Below are 19250 nucleotides of genomic sequence, written 5' to 3' on the forward strand. Positions count from 1 at the left end.
TACTGATTTTTTTAAACTGAAATATATATTTTTTTAAAGCAATATTATGCCCTTTGTTTGCTCAAATATGTCCAAAATATATAATTACATAATACTTTAAATTGGAAATCAATGGTATTTTTTAATTTTTTTTTTTCACATTTTTTTTGAGGAATTTTTTTTTTTTTTGTTGCTCAATTGCGGTCATCAGGTTTCCTTAATTTTGCGAAATATTTTACAATTAAACATCTTGTACGTTGATATAAAAACCATAGCATAAATTCGATTAAAAAAGTACTTGGTATTGTATACGAACGAAGGAAGCAAGTTGTCAAAAGTTTTAGTACTCGTTTAGGGGATAAAGCCGCACATTTCGAGGACGAAATTATGGGTAATTTTCTCGAATTGATTGACGAAAGACTGAAAGACTCTGTACTGAAAAACCATTTTACATGTTTTTACTTTTGTCGAGGTGTATAAATAAAACAATTTAAGTAAAATAATTATTTTTTGAAAAAGCAAAGACGCCGCACCCCTTTTTAAAAGACCTCGTTACCCTCTCTTACTGACGGGAATGCGATCTCGTTTCAAAAAAACTTTGAAAAATATGAAATATATATTATGGCAAAAGACCTACCACTAGAGAATATTATTTTATTATTGATGCCATAAACTAAATGGCACTCACGAAAAGTTAAAAGTTTCTTCGCTAAACGTTCATCTTAAATGCATAAAATGTCTGCAATGTCTTTACAATTTCCGTCAAATAAGTATTCTATAATGTTTCGAATCTATATGTATGTAAAGACAAAATAGGTTCTAGGTGATTTCTCTCCTCCCTTCAATTCGGCATTATTTTATTGAATGTTTTATTTTATAATTTCTGTTCTCTCTATTAAATAAACAAATCTGTGCATCTATTTGGATTCTTATAGGTGTCCTTACGACGTGAACATCAAATTAAAAAAACCGAACCGACTGAAACGACACCTGTACGTAATAATCTTCTCTCCCCTTGTTTCTATCGTTATATGTGTGCGTCTATTACATACTAACTATAGTCGTAGAGTATTTTAAAATACATCATTTTCATTATAGCATTTATCTTCATCATCACAACTTCTTTAATTAACATAATTTTGTGTGTACGTCGTTGTGGGTGTAGTTATTTTTCTCTTTTCTCATCACCATAAGTTAGTGCAGTGATCCATAATCATAATCACGATTGCTGCAACAGATATTATCGCAAATGTAAAAAATTAGAAAAAAATCTCTTGGCCATAAACTAATATTATCATACTTTCAAAATGGTGCTTTTCAATCATATTTAAATTCATTCCATAAAAGCTCAACACCTTATCGCTCATTTAATGATATACCGATTTTACATCGACTTTATCCATAAAGCGCATATAAGGCTTTTCATGAAGAGGAAGAAAGAGAGAGAGAGAGGGAGAGAAAACCCATTACCGAATTTCGTTTTTAGTAAGCCTCGTTTCGAATCGATTGGAATTTGTTTAGGAAGACTTGATTTTATCCGCAAAAGAAATACATCCAGAGTTTTGTCACATTTGGAAATATGCAGATTGTGAATTGTTGTTTGGTCCATTGCCAATGCCCATTGAAGCGCTTAAGATTTCAGCGTTTAAGGTACAAAGTTATAAATTATGTTTGAAAATTTGCTAGATTTCCTTCCTACCAAGCCTGCGATCAACCAAAAAGACTATGACTCGCAACTTAAGGCATATCTTAACCTGACACCTCCCAAACAAACTTTACGAAGATTGTTTAAAATCGTTCAAGTTGCAAACTACAAGCGACTTTAAAATGGTGAAAACGTAATCTGAAAGCAACTAATAGACAAGTCCAGACGACAAGTTTCTAAGGTTCAACGTAAGGCAATTGTAAATTTTTTTCTCGTCTTTTTAGATAGTGATTAATTAGGTTGGTTAAGGATCTCCTTTCATAGAAATATTTTTAAGGTTTCTGATCTACTTCATATCAGCAAAGAAAGAAAGTCGTTTTACAAAACTCGCATCTACTGCTCGAAAATTTCATATAGATTCAATATTAACACCAATATGCTTATTATTTTATAATTTGGTTTGCGTCAGTGGTAGCGTTGTTACAGATGAAGCATTAAAAAAAATCCCCAAAAACGTACATACGCCACTAGGCATATCGTACGCCGTCTTATAAAAACATTCCAATTATTTTACTGATGTTAATAATCATTTTTAGGTAGAGATTAATTAGAAACATGCTAATATACATATATATATATATATATATATACCTTCTCAAACATAAAAACAATTTTTATCTTATGAAAGTAAAAACACATTCAAATTTTTAATAAATTTCAGTTCAGTTTTTTTCATATTTAATTTAGGTTTTATTTTTGGTTAATGGCTTTTTTGTTCGTTTAACTTATTTACGAAAAATTTTTTTAATATATTTTTTTACAAACTTGCAATTTTGTATAGCTTATGCATACGAAGCCACCAAATCATAACCGAACGCCTGAAATTGACCGTTCGTCAAGTGCTGAATTAAGGAAAAGCACGTATGAGTTTCTAAGGCAATCCGACAGATTGCCGACAAGAGTTGATATTGGGGAGCAAATCATATACACTATAACTAGCGTTGCGAGTTTTATATATCGTAATAGTTTTATATTCACCAACGTTATGATGATGGTAAATTGTAGGAAAGACGAACTTAACAATATTTAATAATCTCTCTCGTTTTTCTTCAATTAATTTAAATAAAAGGCATGGTCCATAATCTATCATAGCTGGTTAACATTTGCTTTATTGCTATGGGCCAATGTTCTATGGATGATACCCAATCAACGTATGGCGATGTTGCGATCTAGTCCTTTTATAGTAATGTACGCCGAACTGTTATTATTATTGCAGTACATTTACAGCATGAATTTGACTGATGATGAATTACCGTCCAGATTGACCGTGAGTACCTTATTTAGCTAAATATTTCAAAAACATCTGTTAGTACATTGTTGCACAACTTTTTAGTCGGGCGGCATTAATTTAGAACAAATTGGTTTGCAACGCCCTCAAAATTACGATACGCCACCCTATTCGGCTTTATTAGTTAAAACATGTTTTCTACTCATGTTTTGGATAACGCTAAGGCAGTTCTTTAAAGAGAAAAGCGAAACAACTCGTGAAAACACTTTAGGTGATATATTTTCACCTATAGGAGACTCCACCGAAATGCAGCGAACGAAATCCACAAATATTATGAAGAGAATCGGTGAAATGATAAAAAACTTATTTGTACGCTTATGGATTTGGGTCTTACTATTTGCTATCTTCATGTGCGCCATAACCGGACGACATATGACGGGGTTTCGTATATGCTACATGGCTATGTTTCTATTTTTTTTGCTTGTATTCCAAACATCTCCTACGGCATGGCTACGTATAATGTATGGTTTCTGGTTATTCCTAATTTTCTATGCCATGTTCATACTGATATTAATCTATACATATCAGTTCGATAAGTTCGATCAATATTGGGAGGATTATTTTCAATTAACGAAAACAATGTAAGTATAAAGAGGGCGAGAGACAGAGAGGGTGATGTGATATTTTTCTTGAATATATTTTTGTGAAATAATTTTAATTTTGATTTTCAAATAGGCAAGGTCCAATTGGCTTGGAAATTTATAAAACTAAAGATTTGTTTCTGCATTTATTAGCACCTACCTGCATTGTCATATTGACAGTTATACAGGTGCATTATTTCCACCGGCGTTTGGTGATTTCGATGACCGTACCAGCGAAGATAGAGAAGCCGGAAAGACGGCGCCGCTCTAAAAGCCCAATACGGCCATCTTTGATACGTACATTCCTTAAACGAGTTCTTTATAAATTATGGATTTTTTACAAGAATTTAAAGGACATATCTTGGCGTATCTTGGAATTGCATTGGATTAAAGTCGTCTACGGATCAGCATTCTTTTGTGCCGTTTCTGAGGTTGGTATGGGCTGATGCCGCCTATACGCTTAGACAATTCCTTAAAATAATAATAATTTCAATTTTTTCTCTGTACGAATTTAGCAAACGATTTTACATTTGCCATTCGTAATGTTATGTCTACAGGGAAGCGTTTTGCGTACAAAAGTGAAAATATATTTGAGCCGTTTAGTATCGTTAGTGGTTGCTATTATTGTTTTATCGAAAATGGTCTATCAAGTAAATGTTATAGATGAAAATATATATAATGTCAGCTGTGTAAGTGCTAAAACAAATGAAATAAGTAATGTTATGAAATTATTTTAAAATTCGATCCTCTATAGCCTAATGATACGGAGACGTATAATTCTGCGGCATGGTTTGGTTTGAAAAAGCAAACTGAAGATCAAGGTTTAGTTAGTATAATAAGGAAATATATTATTTATATGATCGTTGCCACCATACAATCTATTATATCAATAAGACAGTATCAAGCACGTCGTTTGAAAGGCTTAGAAAAGCAGCCTCCACCTAAATTTGTATTCGAAGGTATAAAACGAGAAGATGCCGAGGTCAATTTGCCAGGCATGCTGAAATATTTAGTCAACTATGGTTACTACAAATTTGGCTTTGAGATGTGTTTAATTGCTTTGGTAGCTTTAATGACTTTTCGACGTGATATAATTGCTATGATTTATTGCACATGGCTGCTTGTGCTTTTATTGATAGGACGCAGCAAGTGTTCACGTTTGTGGCGCGTTTTTGAAATTTTTATTTTCGTTTCCTTGCTGGTGCAATATTTAGTGACATTGGGTTTACCACCTTCTTTATGCTTAGGTAAATGTTTAATCCCGTAAATATAAAACAAAACTAGTGTACAAATATTTTCTCCTTATAATTGACGACAGAGTATCCGTGGACAGAATTGGCATATTCTGGTTCTTTGCAAAAGTGGACTATGTTGCCGGGCTTTTTACACCACGATCATTCTGATAAATTGATGATGGAGTACATATTGTTGATGATGGTGAGTCGGCAGTCGCATGTATATAAATTGGAAAGACAACCAAATAATCAAGGCGGCAGTAATAAATCTGTAGTTAAGGATATACAAAACTTGGGAAAAGTGAACTTTCATAATCCTACACATGATTTCCTATCGCAAATTCGCAATTATTTGGATGTAGTTAAATATACTGTACTTTGCGGTTTTTTTTGGATAACGCTGGGAACAGTTTTCTTGGCTGGCACAAAAATAGCTGATTTTTTTGCTATTGGTTATATAATTGGTGCTTGTGTATTTTTGTGGGAGGGTTCGGATTTCTATTTGCGACCTATTAACAAGATTCTAAGACGGTGGAGATATTTACTCGCGTATAACGTGGCGAATATTGTGATAAAAACTTCCTTGCAAATGGGCGGTTGTCTATTTTTAAATGAAATAACTCAAGTTTGCTGCTGGTGTGTCCACGTATTTGGTATTAACTGTGCAATCAATAATTATATGATGGTAACAGAGAAGGATTTTGTGCATGGTATAAACGAATGTCCGTTTATACCATATCAACCGATTTTAGTTTGGGACGCAATATGTTTCGCCTTTCTTATCTTCCAATTACGTATATTTCGTTCACATTACTTCTGTCACATCATCAACGAAACCAGAGCTAACAATATACTGGCGTCCAGGTAAAAAAAAGAAATGGGGAGAAATATATACAACAAAAACTCACTAATAAAAATTATTTTGTACAGAGGTTTTGAAATTATTGAGCGCCTGAGGCATAAACAAATTGAGAGACGTCAACAGAATGAGGAATTGGTGTTGCAAAAAATCAAACGAAAAATGGAAAAAATCCGAGCATCGCATCAAAAAATCCTAAGACCTTTAGAAAAGCCTACATACTACGACGGTAAGTTATGTCTTTTACTTACTAAGTACATAAATAAATACATAAACCTGGCATAAACCTTATTCTGTCATGGTATGCAAACATATGGCCTCACACACGAAAAAGTGTATATGTCGTCAGCTCATGGAATTCGCAACCTATGAAAAAGATTATTTTTGGATCATTTTCGTTTGGTTCCGATATATAATAGAGAAGCCTTGTTTTATACAAATCTAAATTTACAAGATTTTAAAAATTGGTCCGTTTCATAAAACAAAACAGAGGAAATTATTCAATTTAATACGATTTAAATCTTTTATAACCGCACACACACACACACACACAATTCACAATTCATTTTTAATATTCTTAATTTCTTTCTTTCTTTTTTAGAACATGGTATGCCAGTTTATAAAAAACCTCCTAAAGTAAAAGAGGTCAAAGTGCATCCCAGAGGTAATTCCATTTCTTATGTTACGTCGCAAATTATTGATTAGAAATAATATATACAAATACGCAACGCATAGTAATGGAAAAAAATAGAAAAATTCGTACAGACATAACAGATCAGCGGATGGACAGATAAGCTTATATTGCGGTTGATTTTAAACTAAAGATGACATACTTAATCGAATATTTCTTCGCGTATACACAGGGTTTTGTCATAGGACCAACATATTTTCCTTTGCTGTTGTTCATGTTACATTTTGACATTTCTGTTAACACTTGAACTGAAAGTCTTCTCTTTAATAATGAACTATTAGTGAGCGATTCATGTGCCAAGTTTCTAAATTTTTCACAAAAATTTGCCGTTTAGACTTAAGGAATAATTAAGCCGGATAGAGACTAGGCTACCAGGTAGATCAATTTGGACGACAGTTTCGAGAAATGAAAAGCACACCTATCTAGCGTTAGCATAAGAATACCATATACATGGCATTTTATCGCATCAACAAACGCTGAACGCGGATAAATTGGAAACTGCAAGAGTGTTCGCACAGCATAGTTTTCTTGTGTCAAATGTGCTGAAATCTGCGCTGAATTAAGAGTATTCGCGGACATCATTTTTTTTCTTTGCTAGACTTGTACAAAAAGTCGTTTTGCGTTATTGGCAATTTAAAATTGATTTATTATAAGAATTCCAAACGCCTCATCGAAACCAAGACTGTATCGGTCTTTCAGGAGAGCTCCGCTTTCTCTTTTTGGTGGGAGCATAATGCAATGCGTAGTTATCTAGCATAGATATGATTAAAGTGATATCCACAAATAGCAAAATGATGCGAGTTTTTTTCAGACTTGCAAACCTACATAAGCTAACTAGGTTGACTGGTGTAAAGCACCTAAATAATTACGATGCAGAATAGACAAATCCTTAATATCAACAGTTAAACCGAACAACCATAGCGTTACAATCAGAGGTGGGAACTGGGTATACTGCATTACGTACAGGCCCTACCAGATGATTCATAAGGAGCCCTGTCAACCGTAAATAACGCAATGAACCGGAAAACGGAAGAAATATGCAAAAAGACATGATGAATTTTTCACTACGTTGGTCTTATCACAATATAACAAACATTGCTAGAAAAGGCTAACACCATTCAACTGGAATGTGTCACTCTCCGCACTATGTTTACCAGATTACCATTTGTTTCAAATATGTGACTTGTTCTGCGTTTCAGCAGAGCTTGCATTCTTATGATGATTCCAAAAAAACCAACTGTTTCCGTAGGAAATTCACATTCTGTTGAAAGAATATTGATTAGTAATGACCAATACAAGCTCGTGCTAATTTTGCTTGTAGCAAATTCGTAGATTTATTTGAAAATTGACAGAGAATATTCACATCTTAATAATAAGTGGACGCAATTATATTTTCTAATTTCTTTAATAACGTTTTTTTTTTTAAATTTATTTCTTTTTTAATGTAAATTATTTAGCTATGCGTTCCGGTGACTATTATATGTTTGAAGATCTTGAAGATAAATTCGAATTAGATTTGATACCTGACACGCATGATTTAGCAGATACCGACACCGAAAATATAACGCAAAGTGATTTAAAAATGAATCGTCGTAAAACATTATATGATGTAAGTCCATTTTTTATTTATTTCCGGCTACCATTTATTTGTGTATGCTTTTTTTAATTTTTTTCTTGAAGGAAAGCCAAAAACCTAAATCCAAAGAATTGGACCACACGCCCACAACGGCTACTGATGGCGCTGGTCCTTCCACAAGTAAAGCCGCGTCCAAAAAGTCCCCAACACAACCAGACGAAGACGCGACCAGTGCTAGTAGTGCTGATTCGGATGCGAGTAAGATATATAGAACATTTAGTAGCAAGAATATAGTTTTATTATACTCACCCTCAAAAGGAATTATTAATGTCTGTGAGCTTGCAACAAATATAAGCTTTAAAATAATTTCGAATAAATTCTCAAAACCAGAGATATAGGAAAGAAAGAAAAAGAAGTTTGGTATATTGAAGCCGTTTTCTTTGAAAGTGTTGCAATTTCACTTTTGGTAAAAAGTTGGTTAATGATAACAATGAAAATAATCGGCTATGAATTTTTTTTTATCCATAAATGATTCTCGAATAAGCTTTTTTTAAATTTTCATCATTTACAAATATAATTACTTTGCCAGTCGTAAGTCCAAATCGATCTCATTATGTATACTAATATTCGTCAAATATTATTCAAAAGCAACTCCCTAAATATCTTCATATAGCACATGGCGGGAGACTTACACCGCTTTCAAAGAAAATGGCTAATTTCTATATTATGGTCATTGCCTTTTTTCATCTATAGATTTCTTGTTTATTGAATATTGAATACTAATATTATTTTCTTGTAGTTTTCAAAACAAACCCCGTTATACGTTTATTTGGGGGCTACTTTGCCGCGTTGACCATACGACTAAATCGATTTTCCCGCAATTTTCGTTATGTTAATAAAATACTGACCGAAGAGAAAAGAGCTCTAAAGGTTTTTAAAAAATTGTTTTGTCATTCTTACATAATTCGTTTATATATTTTGCCTTTTTTTAGGAATCTAAAAATTTTTATGTGTTTAGAGGACGTTTTGATGATAAGCAAACAGCCGAATTTATCGAAATGCTGCGAAGAGCTTCCGAAAGGTATTGATTCCAAAGTTACTTTATAATCGGTCTTACGCCTACAAACATAAATATTCTACTAAATCAAGATGGCATGTGGGGGCCGGGAAAAGCCTTCACATTTTTTTTCTACATAAATTATACATCCCCATCTCTATACAAACTGTTAGGCTAATACTCATCCCTTCATTATTCATAATTTTTAAGCCACATTTAATTTATTTCCCCTTTTTTTTCTTTATGATTTTGTTTACATGGTGTTCGGAACTTTCCTGAAAATGCCTGTTTTTATTGATCGTTAATTTTGTCGCACTTCAAAATAACAACAATGGCTGTAATATATCTTGTCACTGACTTCACTGCCATCAATGTTCACCAAAATCATTGTTTGTTTGTATGCAATTATATTTTTATTTGTACTTTTTTTATAATTTTTATTTTATTTTTTAAATATCACCATATCACAGCAGTGAAGATTCACAGAAAATGAGGGGAAGTGCTGCGTATGCACGAAATCTTGCAATAGCTTCTAGCAGTGAACAGACACTATCACCATACACATCATCGTCACGATCACGATTAACTTTGGAAGCATCTTCACAAACACTACGAACAGAACAAATGCAAACACAAACAGATAAACGACATATAGAAGAACTCATCGATGAAGAAGAACCTAAATACGTTTCTCGACTAACGCAAACTACGTCAGACTTAGACTCCGAGACAGCTTCTGAAACCAGCTTAGACACACAAAAACCAATAACATCATCATTTTCAGAAACTCCTATGCCATCATCGCAAGATGTTGTCGCTAGGTAATACATTTGTTTTTATAATTTATGCATTTATTTACGATTTTTGCATTTTCTACTTTTAATTATTAATTATTTACTTTCTTGAATTTCTAAATCATTCTTCATTCAATTGCGTCACCGAAAACTTTTCAATATTTTACGCATTTCCGTATGTATTTTTCTTCTATAGCGGTAAAAGCTTAGAGGATGAAAGTAGAGATCAGCCACAAAAACCTCCGAGAGGGTAAGTTTTTTTTTTTTTGTTTCTTGTATTCTTCTTTTTTTTGCTTTTTTTGTTGTGTTCTTTGTATATTATAATTTTCGTCAATTTTTAAAATTTAATTATTTTCTTTCAGTTAACATGTTTCTTTAAATATTCCAAACATAAGAAGTGTTTTATGTTGCACTGATAAGTTTGATTTAACTTTCTGTTAATTCGCTCAATTGTGTTCCACTTTACGTTAATCACAATTAATTGATTAAAATTTTAATTTGCTTTAAAGAGCTCTTCAATTGAAAGAAAACTACATACAAGGTGTATTATATCTACGCATCCGTTAAATATCCGTTATCGAATTTTCGCTCGTTCTTTTATTAAATTGTTGAAGTGTTGTACATTAAAAGAAGCTTCAAACTTTTGGCCGATATTTTAAGTTCCCTTTAGTGAACATTTTCGATTTTTTAGTTATGTTGTGAAGACAGTAGGAAAGCGTGTTTTTATTCAGCTTATTTTCGCGTGTGTGTCGCAGAGTAGGGAAGTAGGTCTTGACTAACAACTCAATGGTAGGAGGTTCAAATCTGAAATCCGGTAGAGTTTTCCGTAAAGCCGACAGCATTAGATACTAGTGCTTTAAGACTTTAGCCTTAGAACTTACTTCTCTGGCTAAAAGTTAATAACAATAACAATAATAATAAAATAGAAAATACTCAGGTTATTTTGCTTTTCTACGTTGGAAGTTTTCTCTTCCTTTCGATATCTGTCAAGCAATGTTGCAATGAAATCAAGGAGGGAGTTTATGTCGACTGTCATATAGCATACATAAGCGCGAACCTTACAAATTAACTGTTTCGAAACGATCGCAGGCTATGCGTAGATCCAACGTTATTCTCTCAGAGAAGCAAATGAGATATTTGAGCCGGATTGCGTACGAATTTTAGGTAGTTATCGATTAGGTCATTGCCCGCCTATGCCTATGAGTATGTCGTAGGAATGCATTAAATTTGTATGATTTATTTTAACAATGAAAGCGGAAATCGGATCTTATTGCAAACTGCATGTGCAAAAATTTGAACTAAATAACGATTTTTCTTACTTGTGCTTTTGTGCAAGCGAAATGGGTGTACAACGAAAAGAAGGAAGAAGTAAATAATGTTTAACTGACTTTAGACACATAAAGGATCGAACGGAGTGATTTATTATACTGCTTACTAGTTGTCTATGAAATTTTTATCCTTTAGAAGACAACGGCAGATCTAAAATTAAAGTTTTGAATGACGAGTTTCCAGTTAATTGCCGCCAGAAGTCAAGCGTACCAAAATGACATTCAAAAAAATCAATGGAATGGTGCATTTTTTTATATCAAAACATACATAGAACAGAATTATTTTATTCCTGCCCACGCAGTTATCAACTTGTGCATCAAATTTGCTTGGCAAAGTCTTTAAAACGCACTCGTAGCTACGGTGCTCTTGACGATTCCGGTGTAAAAAGCTAATATAATTAATTCATTGCTTAAAAATCTAATTGCAGCACCTAATGATTACCTAAAAGCATATAGAATTTGTATTCTTAAAAAAACTATTAGGAATTTTCTCGTTGTTTGTTTATCTTATACATATCTCTTTGCGGAAGCCAACTACAAGTTAATTTGTACAGAGACATTCTGCTCGTTGCAGCGTTGCTAGAGATAGCGTCTAAATTCATTAACCAAATGTCGAGTTCATTTACGCCTTTGTTTCGTGTGCTTTTTCATAATACTTTTTATAATCAAATCATAAATACCCAAAATGGATAAGGAAAGGCAAGTTACTGAAAGGTTCGGTGTTATGCTGATCCCTCTGAATCAGAAGCTGATAAGATTTTTGAGGAGGTGCAAAATAACAATAGCCAATCTTCTTCGTCTTCTGATAATTCAAGTGTATACAGAGTTGATGAAATCGGCAGGTGAGGGCATCCTTACCCTGGAAAACAATCATCACGATGAGTCTTAACTGGCTACATTAAACACGAACGATCATTTGTGCCTTGAAGCCAATTTTTTCACATTTACACAAATATTCGATAAGTTGTTAAAACAAACCATAATATTTTTTATTTTCCGGAACAGGCTCCCTTACGATATAATTTTCGTAAGATTAAAACAATGTCCACGTTTCATAATGGATTGGGCGTTCCATGTCATAAGTTTTCAATGTAGCAAAAATTTTTGCGGTTACCGGTTCGTACCTTTTATGTGGAACTAAAAAGCATTATCTATTGAAAAAATACTGTACGTCCTTGACCTGTATTTTCGACGTTGTGGATTCGTCATAAGTCAGATATGAAAGCTTGAAGATATTCGTTAATTCAGACGAGAACGCAAATTTTGAAACAGTGAAATTGAATTTTTGGGGACCCCTTTTTGATGAGTTTTTTTGATATATTCCGCTGTAAGACATTTAGCCAGAGAATTTTTATGATTTCACAAGCAATGCTGGATGTCCGCTCGTGTCGTCATCTTGCCTAGAAAGGCCAACGTCTCACGATAGATCACATCGAGGTTTTAATTCATCTGTTCATACACCGCGCAACGCTTCATTAGGAATTTGCACTGGATGTACAGCTTATACCTAAACGCGAGATGAATCAGTCTCAGCACTCAAATGAAACAGCGACTTCATGAGAAAACTTTCCAAGTACGCGCATATCATAAAAAGTTTTAAACTTAAAGGAGTGAAACCATATCATGCGCTTCCGTAAAGGGAAAGCGGAAATATTTATCACTTCACGTGATATGTGATAATGTCTATTTTGAATGCCTCAGGTTTCCGCGATTTTTTGTGCTTGTTAAAGAAATACGCGCGCGCACGGTTATGAATGAAAACAAATATTTCCATCTAACAGATCACCGTTAGTGTACTTAAGGGCGCCAAGAGACGCAAATCTTTATTTATGATCGGTTACTTTCTGATACATATACGGAAATATTTTGAATTATTATATGAAAGGCTAGCAACATCAACCATTTCAAAATAAACGTAAATATGCGCATCAGGTGTAGAAGTTAATCCCAACTGTTACCGTTACTTTTGTCTGTAAGCATTGTCCAAAGTACCACTTTTCCATTGGGAGATACTACTTTTAGGCTTTACATGTTCGTACGAGTAGAATTCTGCACAGAAAAAAATATCAAACACAACTAAAAATTACGATTATGGAATGCTGCTAACGATAGCTGATTAAACTAAACCGAACAACGAACGCGATATACCAAATTTGATGATATTGCGTTGTTTTAGCCATATCGTAAAGGTTCCTTAGGAAACGTTAGCAGCACGGCCATACATATGTTACAACCCTCGCAATATTCAGCAGACAGAACTTGCACTGCTTCGATGACTATTTGTCCGGCGAGGGTTTCAAGTCTTATCACGATATCCTACGACATTTCGAAGGAACGGTTAGATAGATGATAGAAATGCCTAGCTACTGATGAATAGTAACTTAAATAAAATATTTTTCAGCAATTCTTCATAAAGCAGCTGATCAGTATTAATTTTTTACGCCTGCTGTGTATATTTTATGTATGCTGTTACATAACATTTTTTAATCGACTTCAACTTTCCCCCACTCTTTCTTCTCTTCTTGTTTTTATAAGATATAATTTGTTATACCCTACAAATTTTTTTGTTATTAGTTGCTATTTTAGTGTTTGCTTTGCATGTCTGCTATATTTTACTTTGCATATGTTTACATTTTTTATACTACCGCGCCTACCTATGTGTCCATATATGTTTTCATGTTTCCCATACATGCAGGCGTAAATCAGAGCCTTTACCAGAAATTCGTATAAAGGCTGCTACAACTGAACGCAGACGTCGTTCGTCAGGCTCATTTATAGATAAACAGTGGCCTCAAGATGAGAAGCTCGACAGGTAGTCGATAGTGATGAAAAAAAATAGAGAATTTACCTATAAACGCACGGCACACAAACAAAATTCACTGCTCGATTTATTTTCATTGCATTTCTTATTTAAAATTGTTATGTTCACTACTTACTAATTTAATTAGCTTATTGGGAAAGCCATGATGCATCTTGATTATTCATATCCTCATTTGGCACTTGTTAGTTTTAGTTTCATTATATATATAAATAAATAAATCAAGCAATTTTTAGTACACTTTCAGATATTTTACAGCCAATTTGCATATTTTCGCGAAATTATAGGTTAAACACATTGCTTTCAAGAATATGAGTCTATCGCGGCGAACTTCTAAAATAAAAATGTGAAATAAAGAGAAGGAGTTTCTTTTGGCCTCGACAGCGAGTTTTTAAAGAAAAGTTTCATTAGAAAATACAATTGGTTGAAAAAAAAAAAAACATTTCCATCAAAATTCAAAATTCGTTTGTTCTTTAAAAATATTATATGTGACCATATGTGCCATTTTGATCGACAAGTTTCGGCCACTCTGCCCTCGCAGTAGATTTTCTGTGATAATGAATCAAGTGATTCTCACAGCAATAGGAAATTTATGGCATCAAATTGCTCCTTATTAATTGAGAAAGTACACTAAATCGATCTTCTGTAAGGTACTATTCAGTTGCTGCTTAGTTCTACGATCTTTTTTTTTTAATTTTATCGAGTTTATCAATGAGCGGTCGAAGTGATATAACTTCACTATCGTAATTTTCAGAGCAGAAGGAGATATTAATGAAGTGTTTTCACCGTAAACGCTACGAATTTTTTCATATATTCGTAAAGCGTTATCACGAAGCGGCATAGTATAGAATTTTCACTTCTTTTCGGCTTGTTTCCAAAAAGCAATTTTTCTTAACATAATAAATTTTGTTTTTGTCTTTTGGAATAATCCCCGCTTTATTAGAGTTCGCACACGCTTCAGTATGACCGAATAGACGCGACTCCTAATTATTTATCAAAACGCCACGAACTTTTCACCGCTTATTTGATATGATCAAAGTCCACTTAGAACTTTTAATTTTCTCAACGGTGTATCCTTCAATTTTTATTTCATACCTTAGGAAAGTTATCCTCCTTATATTGGCGAACATCATTTTTAATACAATTTTGCACTTAATCTATGATTTTGTTTTTATCTTGTCATTGTTGCGTCGGATTTTTAACTTATTTGAGTCCATCGGTTCGTCTATCATTGATTGCTTGAACGTTTCCAGGCAAGCTGTAATTTGTTGTGTACACTGTCATTTAATGACCCCAAATCAATTTTGCAATTGAGCGTGGCTTGAATACTACTGTCTACAATACCTAGCAGGTATTCATAGGAATGTTGTACAACCATTTGCGAGATTTAAGACTTAACTAGAAAGTTTGGCGTAATCCGCTCGGAATGGAGAAAAAATTGTTATAAAGAACTTGTATGCGATATTGATTTAAATGTTGATACGATATGTTCGACTGATATGCTTGTTTCCGCGCGATGAACAAATTTACAGTGCGTACGTACCTATCGATCATCGTTAATTTTGCGCTCCATTGAATTTTGTTTTCAATAGCACTTCTGCTATATGGTCATCATTGAATTTCTCGTGTATTTTCTCTTAGTTTCTCTTCTTCTTATGAATTGTTTTCTACAGTAATGTGGAGAATAATGATCTTAGGTCAATCCACAGGTTTTCGCTTTAGACGTCAACAAAAACAAAAATAGTCACCATTACACAACGCAATTATTTTTCTTAATGAATCAAAGTTGAACGTAATTCCTTTTGGATATAGGTTAGGATTTTTCCAAAACCATTTTCGATATTATTATCATATAAATATTATTTCAATTAACACCAATAGAAAGTTAATGCATACATATTTGCCTGTAACAGCTGCGAATATCTAATCATAAGTTTAATGCAAATAAACATTTCCGAGTTGAATCAAATTAGAATTAATATATTATTATTCTGTCAAATTTTAATAATTATTTTTAAGAGTAAATTATCCAAAAAAAAACTTTGATTTTTTATAGATGTTGTTTTCGTGTTTTTTTTTTTTTTTTTTTTAAGAATATGTTATTTTTATTGATGTAATTTAAACTCGTACACTTAACCTCATACTGTGGGCATGCTTGGACAATGTTTTTAAATAATTAATTTTAATGCATATATGTATATGTTGGTATATGTGGATTTTGATATAAACGCCGCCAGCTATTTGTATGAATTGGGATGCAAATTAAAATAAATTTGGTTGTCATTGTACTGCGTTTGTTTACATATTATTTTATGGACTTCTTCGTCTGCTCTTCTTCCCTTTCAAAAATTTTATGCAGCAATGAATATGCGTTTGAAGAAGACACTTTTACGTCACGTGACCATCACATCCTTATAGAAGTTTTAATATCAGCATGGTATGCTATCATATCTAACACGGATATCATATGTTATATAGTGATCTTTGTACATCAAGTAAGTGCAATTTTAGTTTACTTTCTTTTGTTCTGTTTCTTTTGTCGTTTAAATAAATTAAAATTCATTTTCATTACGACAGATAGTTGAGGCCGATTTATTAGCATTACCATTGCCCTTAATGGTGTTTATGTGGGGCACATTATCGTTGCCTAGACCTACGAAAACCTTTTGGGTTACCCTTATTGCTTACACTCAAGCTGCCGTGTTAATTAAGTGTATTTTTCAGTTCAAATTGATTTGGATCAATTATGCCCACACTGTATCGAGTAGTCCATTGGGCATTCAAGAACTGTTCGGCGTTGAATTCGATCCGAACTATGCTATCTATGACTTGTTAGTACTGTTAGCGTTATTCTTTCACAGGTATATCATCTTATGTTACACGATTTTAAACGGTCCGTAATAGATGTGTTTGGTTTTATGCGTTGATTTCATTTAGATTCATTTTAAAATCGCATGGCCTTTGGAAAACGGATGTTGTTAAGACTGTGATAATTGACAGTAAAAGGCTAACAACGTAAGTCGAATTTAATTTTAATAATCTGTGTAAAGAGTGCGTGTGTATATTCATTTTTTGTTTATTTTTTATTGCTATTAAAGTTTCGGTAGGTTGAACAAGAAATTAAATTTGAAAATTGTTTTGAGTTTCAAGAAAGTAATGAAAGAATATTTCCCTGAGAATTAATTCAAATATTGAAAATTTTGTTATATGATAAAAAAATCAAGAAAGCGATATGTTAAGGCGGATTGGTGCAAGAGAAAAAAAGAAATTAAAACAAATCAAGAGGAGAAGGTGATCTTAAAAATTTGTATATTAAATCCAATTTTAGTTTTATGTAAACGTTAAGTTGTGTGTATAATTTTGAATAATACTTTGATAAAACTTAATTCACAAAATATTGTAATAACTTTGAACAGGCAAGACCAAACAATATCACCGGCTGATGAGGCGTTATTTGGAGACAAAGAATATGACAGAAGATATGGACCGAGCCCTCCGTAAATATTTTTATATTTGCATGCATTATTTGCAAACATTTTCGCAGTTATTCGGGCTCCTTTTCATTCTTTTCTTTCATTCTTATTATAGTTACGGTGGTCCTCGTTTTCGATACTGCAATGCCTTACTAACCTTTTTTCACAATTTGTTGCACAAGAGTCGCTTGCCAAGCGATATCTATGCCTTTATGTTCTTTTGCGATTTCATAAATTTCTTTATATTACTTTTTGGATTTACAGCGTTTACTGTAAGTACATCTTATATTACTTTGTAAATGAACTGAATATAAACTGAATAATTTTTGGCTCTATTTCAATGTTTTTTAAAATAGTCCAGGCAGGCAGAACCAGGCGAAGAAGGTGGTGGTGTTCAATCTTATTTATCTGAGAATAAAGTTCCAGTATCATTTTTAATCATGTTGTTGGTTCAATTTTTACTTATAATTATTGATCGCGTAGTGTATTTGCGTAAAGCCTTAAGGGTTAAGATCGTGTTCCATTATATATCGGTGGTAGGGGTACATGTGTGGATGTTTTTGCTTCTACCATGGGTTACCGCACGTCCTTTCTACAGCTCAGCTCCGCCCATAATATTTTACTTATTTAAATGTTTTTATTTATTAGCCTCAGCATACCAAATTAAATGCGGCTATCCTAACCGTATACTTGGTAATTTCTTAACAAAAAGCTTTACAGTGCTAAACATGGTGGTTTTTAAAATGTAAGAAAATTGGTTCTCATAATGTAATGCATGTGAGAAATATTTACATAATTTTTAGTTACCTGCTGATGCCGTTCCTTTTCGAATTGCGCACAATATTAGATTGGTTGTGTATCGAAACAACAATGACTCTTTTCGAGTGGTTAAAAATGGAGGATATGTTTGCTCTGGTTTATTCGTATAAATGTGTTAGACAAATGGAAGCAGATTTTCCAGCACCCCGTGCAACACCCAAAGCTCTCTACTTAAAAGTAATGGTTGGCGGTGTGCTATTTTTGGTCATAGTCACTTTAATTTGGCTGCCACTCATACTTTTTGCTCTCTTTAATGCTGTGGGTGAGCCGAATATACCCACGGAGGTCAGTGTTTCCATACGTCTTGGCTCCTTTGATCCTATATACACCGCCACTACTAGAGAAAGTACTTCTCCCTTTGATGATGCAATGTTTGATAAGATAAAGAACTTGTATGCAGCGGAGCGAGGTGCGCAATCATTTTTAGTGGGCTACAATGCGCCCGATGTTGCAGTCACAAAGCTAAGTGCAAATTCACCATCAATGTGGAATATAGCGCCACCGGATAAGAAAAAGCTGATTGCTGACTTGACAAATAGTAGTAAGCCATTCTATATTAGTAGTAAAAAAAGTTACATTCGATATGGTTTAAATCTTTTAATGCTTACAACAGTTTCTCTGCAATATTTTTAATTCTAAGTTAACGCATTATTAACGGTTATAGTCCTATCATATACATCGTATGTCCTACATATTCCCAAGCATATTTGTATATGATTTGTAGGTAATTGTACAAATTTAACCTTTATTTATAGGCTCTGTTCTATTTAGTTTTCTTTTATTTATAAACAAACTCTTGGGTTTTACTTATTTTTGAGCTTGACTTGAAGACTTTTTTATTAAGTAAAAGTGTAAAAAAGGGAAATATAGAAATTCTCTTTTTTTTTATCGTAGGGACAGGCAGAACCAAGAAACGAACCTCAGAGTTGGGTCGCATGTATGCAAGTGCCTTTTAAATGTTCTATCAAAGTTTATTGCTTTATTAACATATTACGCAAATACTTATATATATATATATCATAAAATTGCTAGCATTTCTATCCGGGG

General features: G+C 33.2%; 1 protein-coding gene across 8 annotated transcripts in view; it reads left to right on the forward strand.

The window, feature by feature from the left end:
* Nucleotides 1-19250, forward strand: part of LOC119640352 (piezo-type mechanosensitive ion channel component) — a 48872-nt gene that overhangs the window by 26909 nt on the left and 2713 nt on the right. For 2 of the 8 annotated variants that reach the window (XM_038038311.1, XM_038038315.1), the window contains 24 exons: nt 915-971; nt 2466-2678; nt 2754-2951; nt 3018-3553; nt 3648-3984; nt 4069-4242; nt 4308-4800; nt 4872-5652; nt 5719-5876; nt 6249-6311; nt 7796-7947; nt 8019-8172; nt 8714-8844; nt 8907-8995; nt 9442-9792; nt 9962-10015; nt 13789-13905; nt 16271-16406; nt 16489-16772; nt 16849-16926; nt 17328-17408; nt 17500-17656; nt 17741-18129; nt 18188-18744. In XM_038038311.1, the coding sequence (XP_037894239.1) occupies nt 915-971; nt 2466-2678; nt 2754-2951; nt 3018-3553; nt 3648-3984; nt 4069-4242; nt 4308-4800; nt 4872-5652; nt 5719-5876; nt 6249-6311; nt 7796-7947; nt 8019-8172; nt 8714-8844; nt 8907-8995; nt 9442-9792; nt 9962-10015; nt 13789-13905; nt 16271-16406; nt 16489-16772; nt 16849-16926; nt 17328-17408; nt 17500-17656; nt 17741-18129; nt 18188-18744 (5740 nt within the window). The remainder of the gene's footprint in view (nt 1-914; nt 972-2465; nt 2679-2753; nt 2952-3017; nt 3554-3647; nt 3985-4068; nt 4243-4307; nt 4801-4871; nt 5653-5718; nt 5877-6248; nt 6312-7795; nt 7948-8018; nt 8173-8713; nt 8845-8906; nt 8996-9441; nt 9793-9961; nt 10016-13788; nt 13906-16270; nt 16407-16488; nt 16773-16848; nt 16927-17327; nt 17409-17499; nt 17657-17740; nt 18130-18187; nt 18745-19250) is intronic. The other 6 variants (XM_038038313.1, XM_038038317.1, XM_038038312.1 and 3 more) reach the window with 5 other exon arrangements.

The sequence above is a fragment of the Glossina fuscipes genome, unplaced genomic scaffold, assembly GCF_014805625.2.
Source record: "Glossina fuscipes isolate IAEA_lab_2018 unplaced genomic scaffold, Yale_Gfus_2 121, whole genome shotgun sequence".
Classification (NCBI taxonomy): Eukaryota; Metazoa; Arthropoda; class Insecta; order Diptera; family Glossinidae; genus Glossina; species Glossina fuscipes.